Source organism: Salvia splendens, chromosome 10 (genome assembly GCF_004379255.2).
Source record: "Salvia splendens isolate huo1 chromosome 10, SspV2, whole genome shotgun sequence".
NCBI lineage: Eukaryota > Viridiplantae > Streptophyta > Magnoliopsida > Lamiales > Lamiaceae > Salvia > Salvia splendens.
In genome coordinates this window covers 23879207-23896989 of record NC_056041.1, presented here as the reverse complement: position 1 = coordinate 23896989, position 17783 = coordinate 23879207, and the positions used below count along the sequence as shown (strand labels likewise).

At 40.2% G+C, this 17783-nt stretch overlaps 1 protein-coding gene across 2 annotated transcripts; it reads right to left on the bottom strand.

The window, feature by feature from the left end:
• Positions 1 to 344: 344 nt before the first annotated feature.
• Positions 345 to 2391, bottom strand: LOC121751152. Of its 2 annotated transcripts, XM_042145868.1 has the most exons (3): positions 1973 to 2391; positions 1674 to 1741; positions 345 to 922 (listed from the first exon to the last, which is right to left on the bottom strand). In XM_042145868.1, the coding sequence occupies exons 1-3, from the start codon at positions 2052 to 2054 to the stop codon at positions 698 to 700; spliced, it is 375 nt and encodes a 124-aa protein (XP_042001802.1). In that variant the 5' UTR covers positions 2055 to 2391; the 3' UTR covers positions 345 to 697. The 2 variants fall into 2 exon arrangements, 1 of the variants encoding a protein (XP_042001802.1); XR_006040005.1 differs by lacking the exon at positions 1973 to 2391 and having other exon boundaries at positions 1548 to 1962.
• Positions 2392 to 17783: the final 15392 nt, after the last annotated feature.

The following is a 17783-nucleotide window of genomic DNA, read 5'->3' as shown; positions in this document are numbered from 1 at the left end:
CTAAAAAAATGTCAAGAAATAACTTTTGTCATCACAATGTGTAGTGTCACAAACTATTAGTTTAAACTACACTATATAAATGCACGAAAATTTATAAATAAACCCCACAAATATATATTATTACAACTTCCCACCTATATTTATTTGATTTATACTTTTGACCTACAAATTGCTATAATTTGTATTTTCATCCTATAAATATTTATAAATTACATTTAATCCTTCAAATTTTTATATTTACATCTTTATTAAATATATAATTACATTTCCACTTTCAATGTAAAAAAATCATATTAAATTGCTATTAACCATCCAACAAAATTTATATAAACAACCGATTCAAATAAAATGCTAAATTTGAATAACAAAAATCCAATTATTACAATTCGACAAAGCCAAAAGCCAAAAGTGGAGTGCCCAAGAAACTATACATAATGAAAGAACAAAAATCTATGCTCAAGTAACTAGACAGAAAGAAAGAACAAAATCAAAACTATCCTCACCACGCAACCAAAACAGCCAAGAATGTCAAGTCTCACCAAGGCTCTCACTGTGGCCGGGGGCTGACCTTCCTATGCATCTCTTTGGCTCCACACTCTCCTTTCCAAGAGACGCCAGCAAGTCAGCCGCTTTGTTGCCTTCTCTCCGGATATGTGTTATCCTCCTAGTGAGACTCTTAGTGCGATTCTTATATCTATCATGGTGTGTCTCGTCTCTGCCGGCCCAAGATGTGACCCTTATCTAGGATTGAACACAATATTTCTGCATTCGTTTCCATCCATAAATGCCTACCATAGCTCTTAGCCCTCAGGATACCTTCCAACAGAGCCTTCATCTCAGCTTCCAGCCCTGAGTTTGCAGCTAGCGGCAAACAGAAAGCCTCCACAATTTCACCAAGGCAGTTGGATATATGATCACTATCCTATAAAACAAACAAAACAAAAAATAAGTGATTCCATTGTAAGTGGTAAATGGAATTAGAGGACAATCTATCAAAATCTAAGCCAACAAACGTCCAAATGATTAGTTAACACAATGGAATAAGAGAAATATCTATCACAATCTAATCCAACAATCATCCAAATGATTAACTAACACACCACTAGAATGATATCGCTCATTTGAATCAACTCTTAAATGTATAGACCTTCACACAAAATATACAACATATTCTTATTAATAGATAAAAAATAATTGTGTCCCTCCTCCGATGGAAACGACTTGTTTTGCTAACGATCAATAAACGACTTGTTCATAAGATCGATGGCTGTATCCATGAACTGCCACCACCATAACAAATAACTCTATTAATAAACAAACATGGCACACTAGTGTTAAGGTATTTGTTATTGAAAAAAGCATATATCAACACATCCATCATGACATGGATTCACTAGAAATAACAAACAGTTAGCAGACACCTAGAAAGCCCACTTATTCACTAATTTCCTCAATTATCCATTCATCTATAAGCTACTCTATATAAAATATAGCACAAAATCTGATCTTCGTCCCCTTCTTTAGAACACATCTAAAAGGAGTATCACCTGAGCTAGTTTAGCTGGAATTTTTTACATTGTGAGGTACACAAATAATCAACAAACACTTTCTCTTTCTTTTTATTTTGTTCATGTTATAATCAAATGTATATTATTGGAACTTAGTCAACTTACTCTGCCAATTGGCTTCAATTCCCACCCAACTGGTTCATAAACTTTAAGTCCACTTCTATTGGCCATACCTGCAAAAGTAAAAATCAAATCAGCATAACATATCAATATAAAAGTTCAAATGAGACGCGTTCAAATGTTACTATCAAATACTAAGACATTCCCAGCCTCGAGAATCTGGAGATATTCTATCCACACAAATATTTGATTCTACCACAAAAAGCTACATATCAAGCAAAAAAATCACTTCATTAAATATAATGCATATCTTTTCAACTTGTAGAATATCTATCTAGCTATACCTTTTCTCCTCAGTGTATGTCCACTTTCCATGTTAGCATTTAGGATTCTCAAGCTCCAAACTATTATAATTCTTACAAGCATTTTAAAGTTGATTTTGAATTGAAAAAAGATAGAATAACATAATGATTATAAATTTAGAGATCACCTGTTATTATATACAATCATATTTATTCTGGTTGTGTTCTAATTTACAAGCAGTTAAGTTATTCATTAGTGAAGTAGTTGGGAATCCGTTATATGTAAAAAGAACTATTATATGGAGTGAAAAACAAAAGATAACTAAATGGAAATAAAAGATATCAAGAGAGATAAAGGACACAAGAAGATAGAGGACACAAGAAGACAACGATTGGATTCTTGGACTCAAATAGATTGGCAGATGTCAAGAATGATAGAGATGCAGGGATGAGAAAGACGAGAACGGTGAGGTTATCAAGAGAGATTAATTTGTACTGTAATTTTGACAATTATATTCGGTTCGGTTTACTGTAATTATGACAATTTGCAATGAAGCCCATTATATTTACTTTAAATACAAGTGGAGTACAGGAGAAGAAAAGGAGTAAATTGCAAATCTATAATTATACATTAATAGATTGATGTGCTAAAACTTAGATTAATATTCGTGTACAATAAGTGAAGAAGTAACTGATTGAATATTTTTTGGGTCGTCATTAACCACCACTCACCATTTGAGGAGAAGAGGAAGGTGATTGGTCCGCTAGCTTGTCCTCTTTCACTTCATTCCAAAATATTGTTCTTTTTTTTGTTGATGCAGGAATTGTTGATATATTGGATCCGTGAAATTCATATCCTAGCTTGGTGAATTGATTTTATATTTTTATTTGCAATTCGTATTAAAACAAAAGTAAAAACAATACATGTATGATTTGTTTATTAATTGAAAAGGGCAATCTTATCCCTAATTTATGAACGTGCTTCTAATATTTTTAATAATAAATAAAGTAATTTTAAACAAAATTTAATCATTAATAGAATATAGTTTTAATATATTCTATTTAATCTAAAAAGGAGCATATTTATTCTCAATACCGATTAACATTTTCTATTTAAATTTATATCTAAATTTAGGTTTAATATTTAGCATAAAACACGTAAAGGAAATGTCATTAAGTGAATCCTCTCTTGTCATTTATTTAAAATGCAACAATAATAGATATTATAAATGCCATGATGTGATTATTGGATATATATGTTGACATCTTTTATGAAGTATCATATTGTAAGTGTGAGAATAGCTCATTTTTCTAGTAGTGTCGTTACTTAGATTTCATACAAGTTAAATTCTTATTCATTACGTATCTTTAGCATACAAGATAACCTATATTCAACTAAATCTATAATTAACCAACATATTTACAGATCCAATAACCCTGTAAAATTCCATAATCTTAGTGTCTTATATATAATTAAAGTTAAAATACTTAAGTCCAATTACATACTCCACTATATAGCCTTTTACAGTCACATATATCTCTGTGTTCCAAGAAATAATTCACATTGCATATTCTCCTACAATTTACTAATTCTAGCCTTCATAAACTCAATAATTCAAATATATCCAAGCTACGTAAAATAAACATTAGAGCATTAGCAATAGTGCGGATGTTCCGGCGGACATCCCAAAAACACCTCCTGCCACGTCATACGGACATCCCACTGCGGATGTCATGTCATACGGATATCCCACTGCACAGTGGCGGACATCCCCAATGAAATCCCGACGGACTTCCCACAATAAAAAAAATTTAATGCAATAATCGGGACGTCCGCACGGACGTCCGTGGGAGTCAACGCAATGGCGGACGTCCGCACGGACTTCACGACATATATCCGCAAAACGCCGCAGAACTCCGGTGTCCGCAGGGGATGTCCGTATCCGTGCCTCCCTTGCACAATGGCGGACGTCCCGCGGGGACTTCCGGCACGCCGGTCGGAATTCTGCCGGGACGGACGCCATTGCTGATGCTCTTAGAGATGAAAGGTTACCTCGATTACACGATCTCATAGCAAATCTCGATTTTCTCCCAAAGACATGATCTCTTAGCGATTCCTCGCTGAAATATGTCTTAGAGCATCAGCAATAGCGGACGTCCTCGCAGAATTCCCACCGACGTGCGGGAATTCCGTGGCGGACGTCCGCCATTGCCCGACCCAGGCACGGATAGGGAATTCCGCGAAGGAATTCGCAGTTCTGCAGCGTTCCGTGGAATTCTGCAGAGAATTCCGTGCGGAAATTGTCTAATTTGTGAATTTGTGATTTTTTTTAATGTGGGAATTCCGTCACGAATTCTGCTACTGTGTAGTGGGAATTCCGTATGACGTGGAAGGGTAGTGCGAAGTCCGTATGACGTGGCACAAGGTGTTTTTGGGAATTCTGCGGGGAATTCCGCTCCACTGCTGGTGCTCTTAAGAATTATATGGAAATTTTCCTATTTTTGTTTGGAGAGGGAGACCAAACGTCTTAGCCAAAAGAGAGAGAAACATAAGTGTAATGAATTCACCCTCATTTTGTGATAGAACTAAATATATATAAAGGATGTCTAACTTAATATTTTATTATATGACTCCCCATGTGGACAAATGGCATTTTTTAGTTTAAAACACAAATTCTCATAGTCTCTAGATTTTTCTACTACATTTCAATAAATTAAGGGCATCCACAGTGGTGGGGCGGACGATAGGCCGCCCGATGCCTCGGGTGCGCCATCGTCTGCGCCCTAAGCTTAGTCCGCGGACGAAGTGCGGATGATAGGGCATCGTCCGCGACATCGTCCGCCCACTGTGGGCGACGCAGACGATGCAACGTGTTTTTATTTTTTGTTTTTCGAAAGGGCCGGGGCGTCTCTGGTTCAAGGAAGTCATCGCCGATGTCATGTATGCGTGCATAATCTTGCACAACATGATAGTCGAACAAGAAGGTAGGAGCATCACCGATTTGACCGATGACGAAAGTGCATCTAGCTCCTCCAGCACGGCGACCCTGCCCCCCGCTCAAGGATTACCGACGGTTTTCAATGAGGTTCTATCTAAACAGGTCTCAATGCGCAACCAACACGACCATGCGCAGCTCATGAACGATATGATTGAAGAAGTGTAGGCCCGTAACCGCCGTCGCTGAGTTTGCGTATTTTTTTTAATTCGTATTGTAATGTATTAATTTTATAAATGAAATGAAGGTTTTTCCCAATTTTTGTAATTATTTAAATATTCAAATAGAAGAAAATGCTTAGGGCACCCCACTGCAGGTGGAAGGGCAGGAGGATAAAATGCTGACATGGCGGTGCATAGGACGGGCTTTAGGGCGCCTCACTGTGGATGCTATAAAAAACCACTTAAGGGGCACCCCACTACAGGTGAAAGGGCAAGATGATAAAATGCTGACGTTGCAGTGCATAGGGTGGGCTTTAGGGCGCCCCTTACGGCGTCTCACGGTGGATGCTCTAAAAGGCCACTCTAAACAAGAGAAATCGGCACTTTGTGCCTAGAATAAAGTTATTTATTTAATTAGTATTCTATACAGATGCCTTTAATTTAAATTTAAGCACGTGCCATATTTGTTTCTAGATCCATCTACTAATTTAAAAATCTCAATTACCACAATATTAATTTTCGGACACTTTCAAATATGTTGGAATGAGTTTAATTCATTGATAATGAACTATATAAGTTGACACGTTTAATTATCGTATGTACTAATGCACATATATCATTATTCTCTTTTCAATCAAATTCAAATAAAAATTTTGAACACTTCAATACTTCAATTCTACATTGTTTTTAGTTAAACAAGAATTATTTCATTTATTTATTATTTTCTTTATAAGAATTAATTACTCTCTGGTAATCTAAAATTATTCTATTTTCCTTTCTTTTTCTTTCTTTTTTTTTTCTTTTAAAAGAACATATTTCATCTAGGCCTATAATAAAAATTTTGAACACTTCAATTCTACATTGTTTTTAGTTAAACAAGAATTATTTCATTTATTTATTATTTTCTTTATAAGAATTAATTATTCTCTGATAATCTAAAATTATTTTCTTTTCTTTTCTTTTTCTTTTAAAAGAACATATTTCATCTAGGCCTATTTTTAGGACGTTACACTCACTTTCAAAAACCATTAAAGCTCATCTCAACATCGGTTGGATGATCACTCTCAACTTATAAATAAGGAAAACATATGTAATGATGAGTATTTGATATAGTAAGTGGATATATTGCTAAAATATTTTATCAATAGTTATATCATCTATATCACAGTAAACTCGAGTTTTGTTTTTTAAAATAATAGAAAATTACCAAAATATTTAATAGACTTTAGTCAACTCCCTTCATTTTCATCAATCACCAATCACATCATTTTTCCATAGTGCGATGAAAGTGGGGCCAAACATTCGCCTATGGGACTAACTTACTAGCAAGGTCGGCTTCCAATCCCATCTGTGCACAAGGCCGGTAGGGTGCAGTCCATACTCATATCTGAATCTGTTTCACATAATCATATCTCATTATCAAAACACATTAGCATGACATAACATTTAAACTACTCTTATATCATCTTAGTCATAATTTTGAAAGTGTAAAATAGTTAGTTCACAAAAGCCCACCTTAACAGCTTATTGAGTTCACAAGTTCTTGCTCCTTCATAATCACGTACTGATACGAGCACCACTATTGACTAAGTCTTAGGCTTATCCTTTAGTTAACCATGTTTCCCCTTTCAGTTAATCATTTAGTTAGTGGCATAGTATTGCATTTTCCCATTTCCTAGTAGTGGATAGAATATCACGTTTCCATTCTTAGTTGGTTATTGCATTTTCCCATTTCCTAGTTGTGGATAGGACAACACGTTTCCATTTCATAGTAGTGGTTAGTTGACAGCTCCCTATAAATTATGTACTCCTCATTGAGGCAAATTAATCAATCAACTAATCTCAGTTTTTATATCTTTGAGTTTCCTTTACGTAAGAATTCTTTCTTGAGCTTTTGTTAAGGAGTAAGATCCTACTCTAAAGGTTCCATTCGTAACACGTACCCACAAGTCACAACACCTTCTCAACCATTCATATATTCACATAACATGAATTAGTTTCTCAGAAACTACCCAATCGAACATGCATGTCCTAATCGTTCCTTTCACGAACACTTACTTGATTCATCTTCACATACAATCAAACATAACATCCTTATTTACTCTATCATGCAATCACGTGCATATACGTACTTTATAACTAAGATCTACGAGCATACTTTCATAATCATGCATAAACCTTCGTATTCACGCATATAACTCACAACACACGCACACAAATCAATCCTTTCTTACTCGATAGCACTCTTGATTGTAGATAGTCGTCTCCCTAGACCGAGCCAAACTTTCACCTCTCCCTACACTTTCATCTCTGGGCAGCCGTCTCTTCGGTTTGACACGTCATCACTAAAGGTGAAACAATTTCGTCTCGATTGTGACAATGCCGCAGACAAACAAGGTTTGACAAATAAATGAGATGACGGCATAACTTCAAGAGTGAACTTATGCACAACTTATGGAATGCTTGCATGAGATAACTATCCTATATATAGGCCAAACCTCTACATGTAGAGCGTGTTGGTGTGTAATAACGAGAGTTATAAAGGTTACCGACATGTGCAGATCGTGATGTATCTGGACATGATGTATTTGATGTGCATACAAGAATCTAGAAGAGATGGAATAATTTCATTGTTTGGCAATATTTAATTGGGTTTTTGGGTTTAAAAACCATAATTTTGCCGGAATTCCGGTTTTTCCCACCAACTTTAATATTGGTTTTTAAAACCACGAACTTTTGTGATACAAACGGGAAGTCCAAGGCCAGGGCTGACCCGACCACGACTCCCCTTAAGCTGCCCGGAAAGCCCGTCACAAGATCAATGAGACAAAAGCTTCGGGAAGGCGTTTCAAACTTCATTAGGAGGGGAATGGAGGAGGCAGATGGAATGCCCGGTCGGGCGAATCCACACCTCCAAAACGCCCGACCGGGCGTTTGTGCGCTGAGCATCGTCTACAGTCCAGAAAGTTCGCCCGACCGGGCGATTTCACCATCCCAGAACGCCCGACCGGGCGTTTGAAGAAGCAGCGCCGAATCCAGAAAGTTCGCCCGACCGGGCGATTTCACTTTCCCAAAACACCCGGCCGGGCGATTCAACTTTTACAGCCGTTTTTTCCTTGTTTTTTTAGCCTTTTCTTGGGTTTCCAACCCTAACTATAAATATCCTTTTTGTAAGACTTTAGAGGGGTCTTTTGATGAATGTTATTATGAAGACTCCTTTGAGAGCATCTCCCATGTGAGATTTCTATCCAAATTCCTACATTGTAGGTTGCTTGTTTTATGTTCATTTGGCTAAATCAAGTATAGGTATGCATTTATGGTTGTGTAGTCATGAATGTGGAGCCAATGGAGTATTTGCTTTGGGTGAAAGTAGCCTAGGGTTGCCCACATATTCTTGCGGGAGGTCATAGGTCCTCAAAGAGGATTCCTTCTTCTTTACACTTTCTTCTCACCTTCTTTTCTCTCCATCAAAATCCATTTTGAGCCTAGTTTTTGTGGCTAGCTCAACTTATCTTTGTTTATCTTAACTAAAAAGTGAGATCAAGCACTACTTTGGGTATTTCTTGGGCACATGGAAGGATTCCCTCACAAGGAACCTTTATCATTTGGTATCTAGAGCCTAGGTGCCTACCAAGTGTTTGATTTTAAACCTCTATGAAATTTCTTTTTCCTTGTTTTTCCTTATTTCTTTTGTTTTAGTTTTTGCTTGTTTATTAGTCAAATGTTGTAGGATTGAGCTGATTTTTGGTGTGCATGAACCTTGATATATGAACTATTTTCCTGAAAAATCTCAGCCAAAAATTCCATCATTTGATAGGTCAAATTAATGTGTGAAGTTGCTGCCCTGTTTTGTGCCCTAGTTTGACAGATTTGGGGAAAACGTAAAATCGAGGGTCTCCTCGAAAACCTGCTATATTGGGGATATTTTTCCCTCTTTCTAAACCCTTTAATCTTGTTATCTACCAAGTTTCATCAATTTTGGGGTTGGGTAGCCATATAAAAAAAATTTCCTAAAGATCAACCAAGAGTTACATAGATTTTCAGCTCAACTAAGTTTGTTTGCTAGCTTCCTTAGGCATTGAACCTTACTTTCACATGCTTGATTGGATTTACTTGCTTGGTTATATTGCCTATGTGTATACCTTGAATGATTTGTCTTAGCACTTGCATTTAGGAAGTTGGATATTGAGAGTGAGTGAACCTAGCCCTCACTATATTCTAAGCCTTTTTCCGAGTGACATTGGTGAGTGAATTGGGGGTGGGATTACCAATTGGGAAGTGAGTTCTTACTAAAATCTCCCCTTCTTGTGTGTGTGAGTGTGGATTTTACTAACCCTTAGGACTAGATCCTAGTTTATTTTTATTTCTTATTGTAGGTACCATTGTGAATGCCACCTCGTACTAGATCCACCACGATGGGGGATCCGCAACCCGGTGCGAGCACGAGTCTTAGTGTGGCGGGGGATGAGTTGAAAAACTTGATGGAAAAAATTATGACGGATTTGAGGGATCTAAAAGAAGGCCAAACCACAATGCATGTCACTCAAGATGCTATGTTCGGGGATTTGAAGGAACTCAAGGAGAACCAAGCATCCATCCATGAAAACCAAACTTTTCTCCACGACGAGCTCAACGCTTTGAAGGCCTTGCGACTATCAAGGTCAAACACCCCTAGGAGCAATCACACACATCATGATGCCTCCGAGGGGAGTAATGGAGAGGAAGAGCCATATGGTTGGTACGATCATGGGGGGCGTGGGGGACAAGGAGGAGGACGGAATGGGAATAGGAATGGTAGGTTCGGGAACATGATGGGCGGAAGAGGGAATGGAAACATGGGGCACCATGGGTGGAATGGTAGGCATAGAAGATATAGAAACTATGAGGAGGAGGAGATGGAGCCGCGGTATGATGATCCCACCAAGTCTATCAAGCACACATTTCCCGAGTTCCACGGCAAGTTTGATCCCGAGGCCTACTTGGAATGGGAGTCACAAATGAGCAAAATTTTCTCACTCCATAACTTTTCGGAAGGTGATAAGGTGAAGGTGGCAATAGCCGAGTTTCGTGGCAATGCGGATACATGGTGGAATGATACGATGAGGAGGAGAAGGATGGTTAGGGGAGGAGAAGTGGGTTCGTGGGCGGAGTTGTGTGAGCTCATGAGGACTACCTTTGTACCAAAGTCCTATTTCCTCCGACTTCGAGGGGAGTTTCAAGATTTGAAGCAAGGGACGAAGAGCGTAATGGAGTACTACTACGAACTCCTATCATTGATGAGCAAGGTAGGGGTGGAGGAGCGAGAAGAGGCGACTCAAGATCGATTTATCCATGGCCTTAACATCAACTTGAAGCACAAGGTGCAAGTGGAGGCATTGAGGGGAATTTCCTTGGATGAGGTGATTGGGTTTGCCGACACTTTTGAGAGGCAAAGTAAGGAGTTGGTTTCTAGCCGGGCTAAATGGGCGTCTAGCCAAACCGGAGGGACGGGGACTAGCAAGTGGAGCGCTCCAGGCAAGAAGGTGGAAAACATGGCCAATCCAAATACCCAAGGGAGATCGATCGTTAAGGCTTTACCGGGTACTCAACCTATTAAAGCTATAGCCCCTATGGAAGACAAAAAGGTTCAATGTTTCAAGTGCAAGGGGTATGGCCATTATGCACGTGAGTGCCCAAACCAACGGGTAATGGTTATCGGGCAAGATGGTAGCGTGTATAGCGAGGAAGATGAAGAAGATGGGGAGGGTGTGGGCACTAAAGAAGTGAGCCCGGACACCGACATAGCTTTTTCTAGTGGCGAAGAAGAAGATACACCCTTAAGGGCTATGGTTGTACTCCGAATGCTCAATGTACAACCCAACCTTGAGGAGCATAAGGAGCAAAGGTGCAACATCTTTCATATGAAGTATAAGGTGAAGTCCAAGACGTGCTTGGTCATCATAGATGGAGGGAGTTGTACAAATGTGATGTGTGACCGGTTGGTGGCCAAGTTGGGATTGAAGGTACTTAAACACCCAAACCCCTACAAATTGCAATGGTTAGGGGATTCCGGGGAGTTGAAGGTGAAGGCTCAATGCAAAGTTCCATTGAAGATTGGGGAAGTTGAGGAAGAAATCCTATGTGATATCATTCCTATGACGGCATGTCATGTTTTGCTAGGGAGGCCATGGGAGTTTGATAGAAGGGCCTACAAAAATGGCTTCACGAATGAGTATTTCTACATGCTCAACGGGTTGAAGGTTCGTTTGAAGCCATTGCTACCTAGTGCCGTGTTTGAGGCTAGCCAACATCTACAAAAGGAAAGAGAGAGAGATAGGGAAAAAAGGCTAGTAGAAGAATGTGAGCTAAAAAAGCCAAGTGAGAGTGGGGGTGGTGAGAGAAAAATAAAAGCGCCCAAAGGAGAGCACCCACAAACAAGAGAAGGAAAGGAATGTTTGATAGCTAGTAAAACCGACCTTGGGTGGGCACTAAACAATCACCTCTCCGTTCTCCTCATGGTCCGTAAGGATTTGTGCTTAGCTACTAACCTTGACCCGTATCCTTTGATTGTCCAAAGTGTGTTGCAGGAATTTGAAGATGTATTCCCGGAGGAACTCCCGAGTGAACTCCCTCCCATGAGGGGGATCGAGCATCAAATTGACTTTTTGCCGGGATCATCACTCCCAAACCGGGCCGCATACAAGGCGAACCCCAAGGAGACACAAGAGCTACAAAGGCAAGTCGAGGAACTTCTTGCCAAAGGTCTAATTCGTGAATCTCTATCTCTTTGTACCGTACCCGTCATTCTTGTACCTAAGAAGGACGGAAGTTGGAGGATGTGTGTAGATTGTAGGGAAATTAACAAAATCACCATCAAATATAGACACCCTATACCTAGGTTAGACGACATGTTAGAGGATCTTTGTGGCTCTATATGTTTCTCTAAAATTGATTTGGCTAGTGGATATCACCAAATTCGCATGAAAGAGGGAGATGAATGGAAAACTGCTTTCAAAACTAAATTTGGCCTATATGAATGGCTTGTGATGCCTTTTGGTTTAACTAATGCCCCTTCTACATTCATGCGTTTGATGAATCATGTGCTTCGTCCTTTTATTGGGAAATTTGTGGTGGTATATTTTGACGATATCTTGATTCATAGTCGTAGTGTTGAAGAGCATGCTAGTTATCTTAGGAATGTGCTTGAAGTGTTGAGAATGCATGCTTTATATGCCAAGTTGCCTAAATGCACTTTTTGTGTTGAGGAAGTTGTGTTTCTTGGTTTTGTTGTGGGAAAGGAAGGAGTGCGGGTAGATGAGGAAAAGGTGAAAGCCATTAGGGAATGGCCAACACCTAGGAATGTGAGTGAGGTTAGGTCTTTTCATGGCCTTGCTAGCTTCTATAGGAGGTTTGTTAGGGATTTTTCCACAAAAGCTTCACCCTTGAACTACCTTGTCAAAAAAAATGTTGAGTTTAAGTGGGGGGAGGAGCAAGAGAGAGCGTTTAGTACTTTGAAAAATGACCTCACGCATGCTCCCTTACTAGCACTCCCTAATTTTGATAAAACTTTTGAACTTGAGTGTGATGCAAGTGGTGTGGGGATCGGGGGAGTTCTCATGCAAGAGGGTAAGCCCATAGCTTACTTCTCGGAAAAACTAAATCAAGCCCAATTGAACTACCCCACATACGACAAGGAGTTGTATGCTATAGTCCGTTACCTTGAGAATTGGCAACACTACTTGATGCACAAGGAGTTTGTGATACACACGGATCATGAGTCTATTAAGTTCTTAGGAGGGCAACATAAACTTGATAAAAGACATGCTAAATGGAGTGTTTTCCTAGAGACTTTTCCCTATGTCATTAGGTACAAGAAGGGAAAGGACAATGTGGTTGCCGATGCTCTTTCTAGGAAACCTTTTGAGACCTTGCATGATGGCACTTTACTTGTGAGTGATACCGTGTGTTTAAGAAAGCGTGTGCTTACTATGTGTGCCTCCAATTATGTTGGATTTGAGTTTATTAAAGACCTTTATGAGCATGATCATGACTTTTCTTCTATTTACGGAGCTTGTGAAAAAGGTGCTTCTGATAAATACTATAAGTTGGATGGCTATCTTTTTAGAGAGAATAGGTTGTGCATACCTTCATGCTCTTTGAGAAATTTGTTGATTAAGGAGGCTCACCTAGGGGGCCTAATGGGTCATTTAGGGTTGCTTAAAACTTTTGACATACTAAGTGAGCATTTCTTTTGGCCTTGCATGAAGAAGTATGTTGAAAAGTTTTGTAGTAGTTGCTTAGAGTGTAGGCAAGCCAAGTCTAAATCTAACAATTATGGTCTTTACACCCCTTTGCCTACTCCTACACATCCTTGGGTAGACTTGTCCATGGACTTTGTTCTAGGCCTCCCAATGTCTCATCGGAAAAATGATAGCATCTTTGTGGTGGTGGATAGGTTTTCCAAAATGGCTCACTTCATTCCATGTCGGAAGACAAGTGATGCCAAATTCGTTGCTAGTTTATTTTTCAAGGAGGTTGTAAGAATCCATGGGGTCCCGAGAACTATTGTAAGTGATAGAGACGTCAAATTTTTGAGTTTCTTTGGAAAACACTTTGGGGTAGGATGGGCACCAAACTCCTTTTCTCTACCACCGCACATCCCCAAACGGATGGTCAAACGGAAGTTGTAAACCGCTCATTGGGAACTCTTCTCCGTGCCTTGGTTTTTGAAAATAAAACTTCTTGGGAAGAATGTTTGCCTATAGCCGAATTTGCTTATAATAGGACCATACATTCCACCACCCAACAATCCCCTTTTGAGGTTGTCTATGGTTTCAATCCACTCACCCCGTTGGACTTGTCCACGGCCGATTTGCCTTTGTCTTATATGGTTGATGTAAGTGGGATGGAGAAGGCCAAGTTTGTACAAGACGTGCACACTCGAGTGCAAGAACGAATTCGCAAGATGGGGGAACAAGTAGCTCAAAGGGTGAACAAAGGGCGAAAGAAAATGTTGTTCAACCCCGGAGATTGGGTGTGGGTACACTTTCAGAAAATATGTGTTCCCGACAAAGCAAGATCCAAGCTTGCCCCGCGAGGGGATGGCCCATTTATGGTCCTAGAGCGTGTGAACGACAATGCCTACATCATTGATCTTCCCGGTGATTATAACGTGAGTTGTACTTTTAATGTGGCTGACTTGAGCCCGTTTGATTTTGTAGGGGACGACCCAGATTTGAGGACAAATCCTTCTCAAGAGGGAGAGGATGATACAAACGGGAAGTCCAAGGCCCGGGCTGACCCGACCACGACTCCCCTTAAGCTACCCGGAAGGCCCGTCACAAGATCAATGAGACAAAAGCTTCGGGAAGGCGTTTCAAACTTCATTAGGAGGGGAATGGAGGAGGCAGATGGAATGCCCGGTCGGGCGAATCCACACCTCCAAAACGCCCGACCGGGCGTTTGTGCGCTGAGCATCGTCTACAGTCCAGAAAGTTCGCCCGACCGGGCGATTTCACCATCCCAGAACGCCCGACCGGGCGTTTGAAGAAGCAGCGCCGAATCCAGAAAGTTCGCCCGACCGGGCGATTTCACTTTCCCAAAACGCCCGGCCGGGCGATTCAACTTTTACAGCCGTTTTTTCCTTGTTTTTTTAGCCTTTTCTTGGGTTTCCAACCCTAACTATAAATATCTTTTTTGTAAGACTTTAGAGGGGACTTTTGATGAATGTTATTATGAAGACTCCTTTGAGAGCATCTCCCATGTGAGATTTCTATCCAAATTCCTACATTGTAGGTTGCTTGTTTTATGTTCATTTGGCTAAATCAAGTATAGGTATGCATTTATGGTTGTGTAGTCATGAATGTGGAGCCAATGGAGTATTTGCTTTGGGTGAAAGTAGCCTAGGGTTGCCCACATCTTCTTGTGGGAGGTCATAGGTCCTCAAAGAGGATTCCTTCTTCTTTACACTTTCTTCTCACCTTCTTTTCTCTCCATCAAAATCCATTTTGAGCCTAGTTTTTGTGGCTAGCTCAACTTATCTTTGTTTATCTTAACTAAAAAGTGAGATCAAACACTACTTTGGGTATTTCTTGGGCACATGGAAGGATTCCCTCACAAGGAACCTTATCATTTTGATTCGTTTGCTTCTTCTCACGCCGGGTCAAAGGTGAAACTCAACTGGTCTATGTGTCATTTTTAATCCTACTTGGCAATAAAATCACAAATGAGATCCTATTTGGCATGCCACATGTCTTATTCAATTTTGCCATATCCTCATTTTCCTCCCTTCATCTGTAATGAATTCCCATTTCTCATCCTTCATCTTTGTCATACTCCCACTTCATACCCTTCATGAGGCCTCTCCAAATTTCAGCTCCGCCACTCCACCCTTCCTCCCCCCTCAACTACTCTGACCTCGACCTCCTCAACCGCATCGTCAGTGGCTTCGTCTACGAAACTGGCAACCAGATGCAAGGTGGCGGAGATGGACAGAGATGGTTTCATCGCAATAGAGGGACCTAGACGAAGGTAAGGCGGCGTTGGCAAAGGGCACTGAGTTGCCGTGAGAAGGAGGAAAATAAAGCGCATTTTTTGTTAGAAGATTGATCGATAAATCGAGTTGCAAATGAGCTAAGAGAAACGAACAAGGCAGGGATTTGCGTGGTTCGGTGTTACCACCAACGTCCACGGAGAAGATGTGATCGGAGACTTTATTCACAGAAACAAATATGTAGCTACAACACAAACACTCGAGAGAATACAAGCACTCAAACACTTCCACACACACAAGAGTTCATGGTAATCACAACCGATGAAGACCCTAAGATTGAAAGATGCCTCACAAAGAAAGTGCTATCTCTTTTCTCGTTGTAACTGATGGGGATGAGAATCTGATAATGATGCAGCAGTTAATCCCCTTCTTATACTCCACGGTGATGAGGTCTTCAACTTCAAGAATCAGCTTCATAACCGTTTTAACTACCTTTCAAAATACTTCTCATATTTGCAAATGAGTCATCCGAACTTTATCTATTCATGAGTTCCACCCATTCACAAATCTCCACCTTGGATCCCATGAATAGCCTCTGACCACTTCTCTCATTTATATCAACAGCATTGAACCAGGTTGATCAGCTCCAAGGAATATTTCAGCTTAGAGCTTGGCAATGTCTTGGTGAGCATATCCGCCGCGTTCTCTTCTGTAGAAATTTTGGCAATCTTGACTGACTCTTTACTCACTTCATCCCTGATGAAGTGTAATCTCACATCCACATGTTTAATCCTCTCATGAAACGTTTGGTGCTTGGACAAACAGATGGCACTGCTACTGTCACACCTTATCTCCACAGACTCTTGCTTAACACCAAAGTCAGTCAGAATTCCCTTGAGCCAAAAGCTCTCCTTGACAGCCTCTGCCATAGCAATATACTCAGCCTCCGTAGTATTTAATGCAACTACAGATTGCAAACTTGATTTCCAGCTCACCACACTTCCATAAAGACAGAAAACATAACCGGATAGGGATTTTCTTGTGTCAATACTCACTGCATAATCTGAATCGCAGAAGCCTATCAATGCCTCCTTTTGATCTGCCTTTCCAGTCCCAAACTCAATCCCATAATTAGTTGTGTCTTTCAAATACCTCAGAACCATTTTAAAGCATGCCAATGCTCAATCCCAGGATCTGACATAAATCTGCTAGCCACACTCACTGCATGGCTGAAATCTGGCCGAGTACACACCATAGTGTACATTATGCTCCCCACTATACTTGAATAAGGTATCTTATCCATCTCTTTCCTCTCTGATTCTGTCTTTGGGCACTGCTCTTTGCTCAGTTTAAATTGTTGGGCCAGTGGGACACTCACAGCCTTTGAAGAGTCTATTTGGAATTTGGCTAGAACCTTCTTGACATAATCTGATTGAGTGAGCCAGAGCTTCTTCTTATTCCTTGCTCTCACTATATCCATGCCAAGTATGCGCTTAGCCTGGCCCAAATCTTTCATCTCAAACTCAACTTCAAGCTGCTTCTTCATTGACTGCACTTCAGCTTCTGTGGCTGCTGCCACTAGCATATCATCCACGTATAGGAGTAGATAAGCTGCAGTAACTCCACCTTGCTTCTTAACAAAAACGCAGTTATCATATAAAGACCTTTCAAATCCTATCTTCTGCATATACTCTCCAAACCTCAAGTACCACTGTCTAGAGCTTTGTTTCAACCCATACAATGACCTTTTGAGCATGCAAACCTTTCCTTTATCCCCAGGCTTCACAAAGCCCTCGGGTTGCTCCATAAATATGGTTTCTTCCAGAGTTCCATGCAGAAAAGCGGTCTTCACATCCAATTGATGAAGCTCCCAATCTCTTTCTACAATGATGGCCAAGAGGATTCTTATGGAGCTATGCTTAGGGCTGAGAAAATATACCGAAATACCGCACTTACCGTACCGAAAAAATACCGAAAATACCGAATTTTTGGTATACCGTACTTTTCGGTACGGTATCATACCGTACCGACAGTTTTAGGTACGGTAAAGGTATGCAGTTTGCATATACCGCGGTATACCGCATCATACCGCACCATACCGCAATTGCGGTATGGTTCGGTATGATGTGGTATACCGCAAATACGGTATATACCGCAGATATATACCTGGGTTTTTAATTTTTATTTGGATTTTTCTTTAATCGAGAAATTAGGATTAAGAGTTA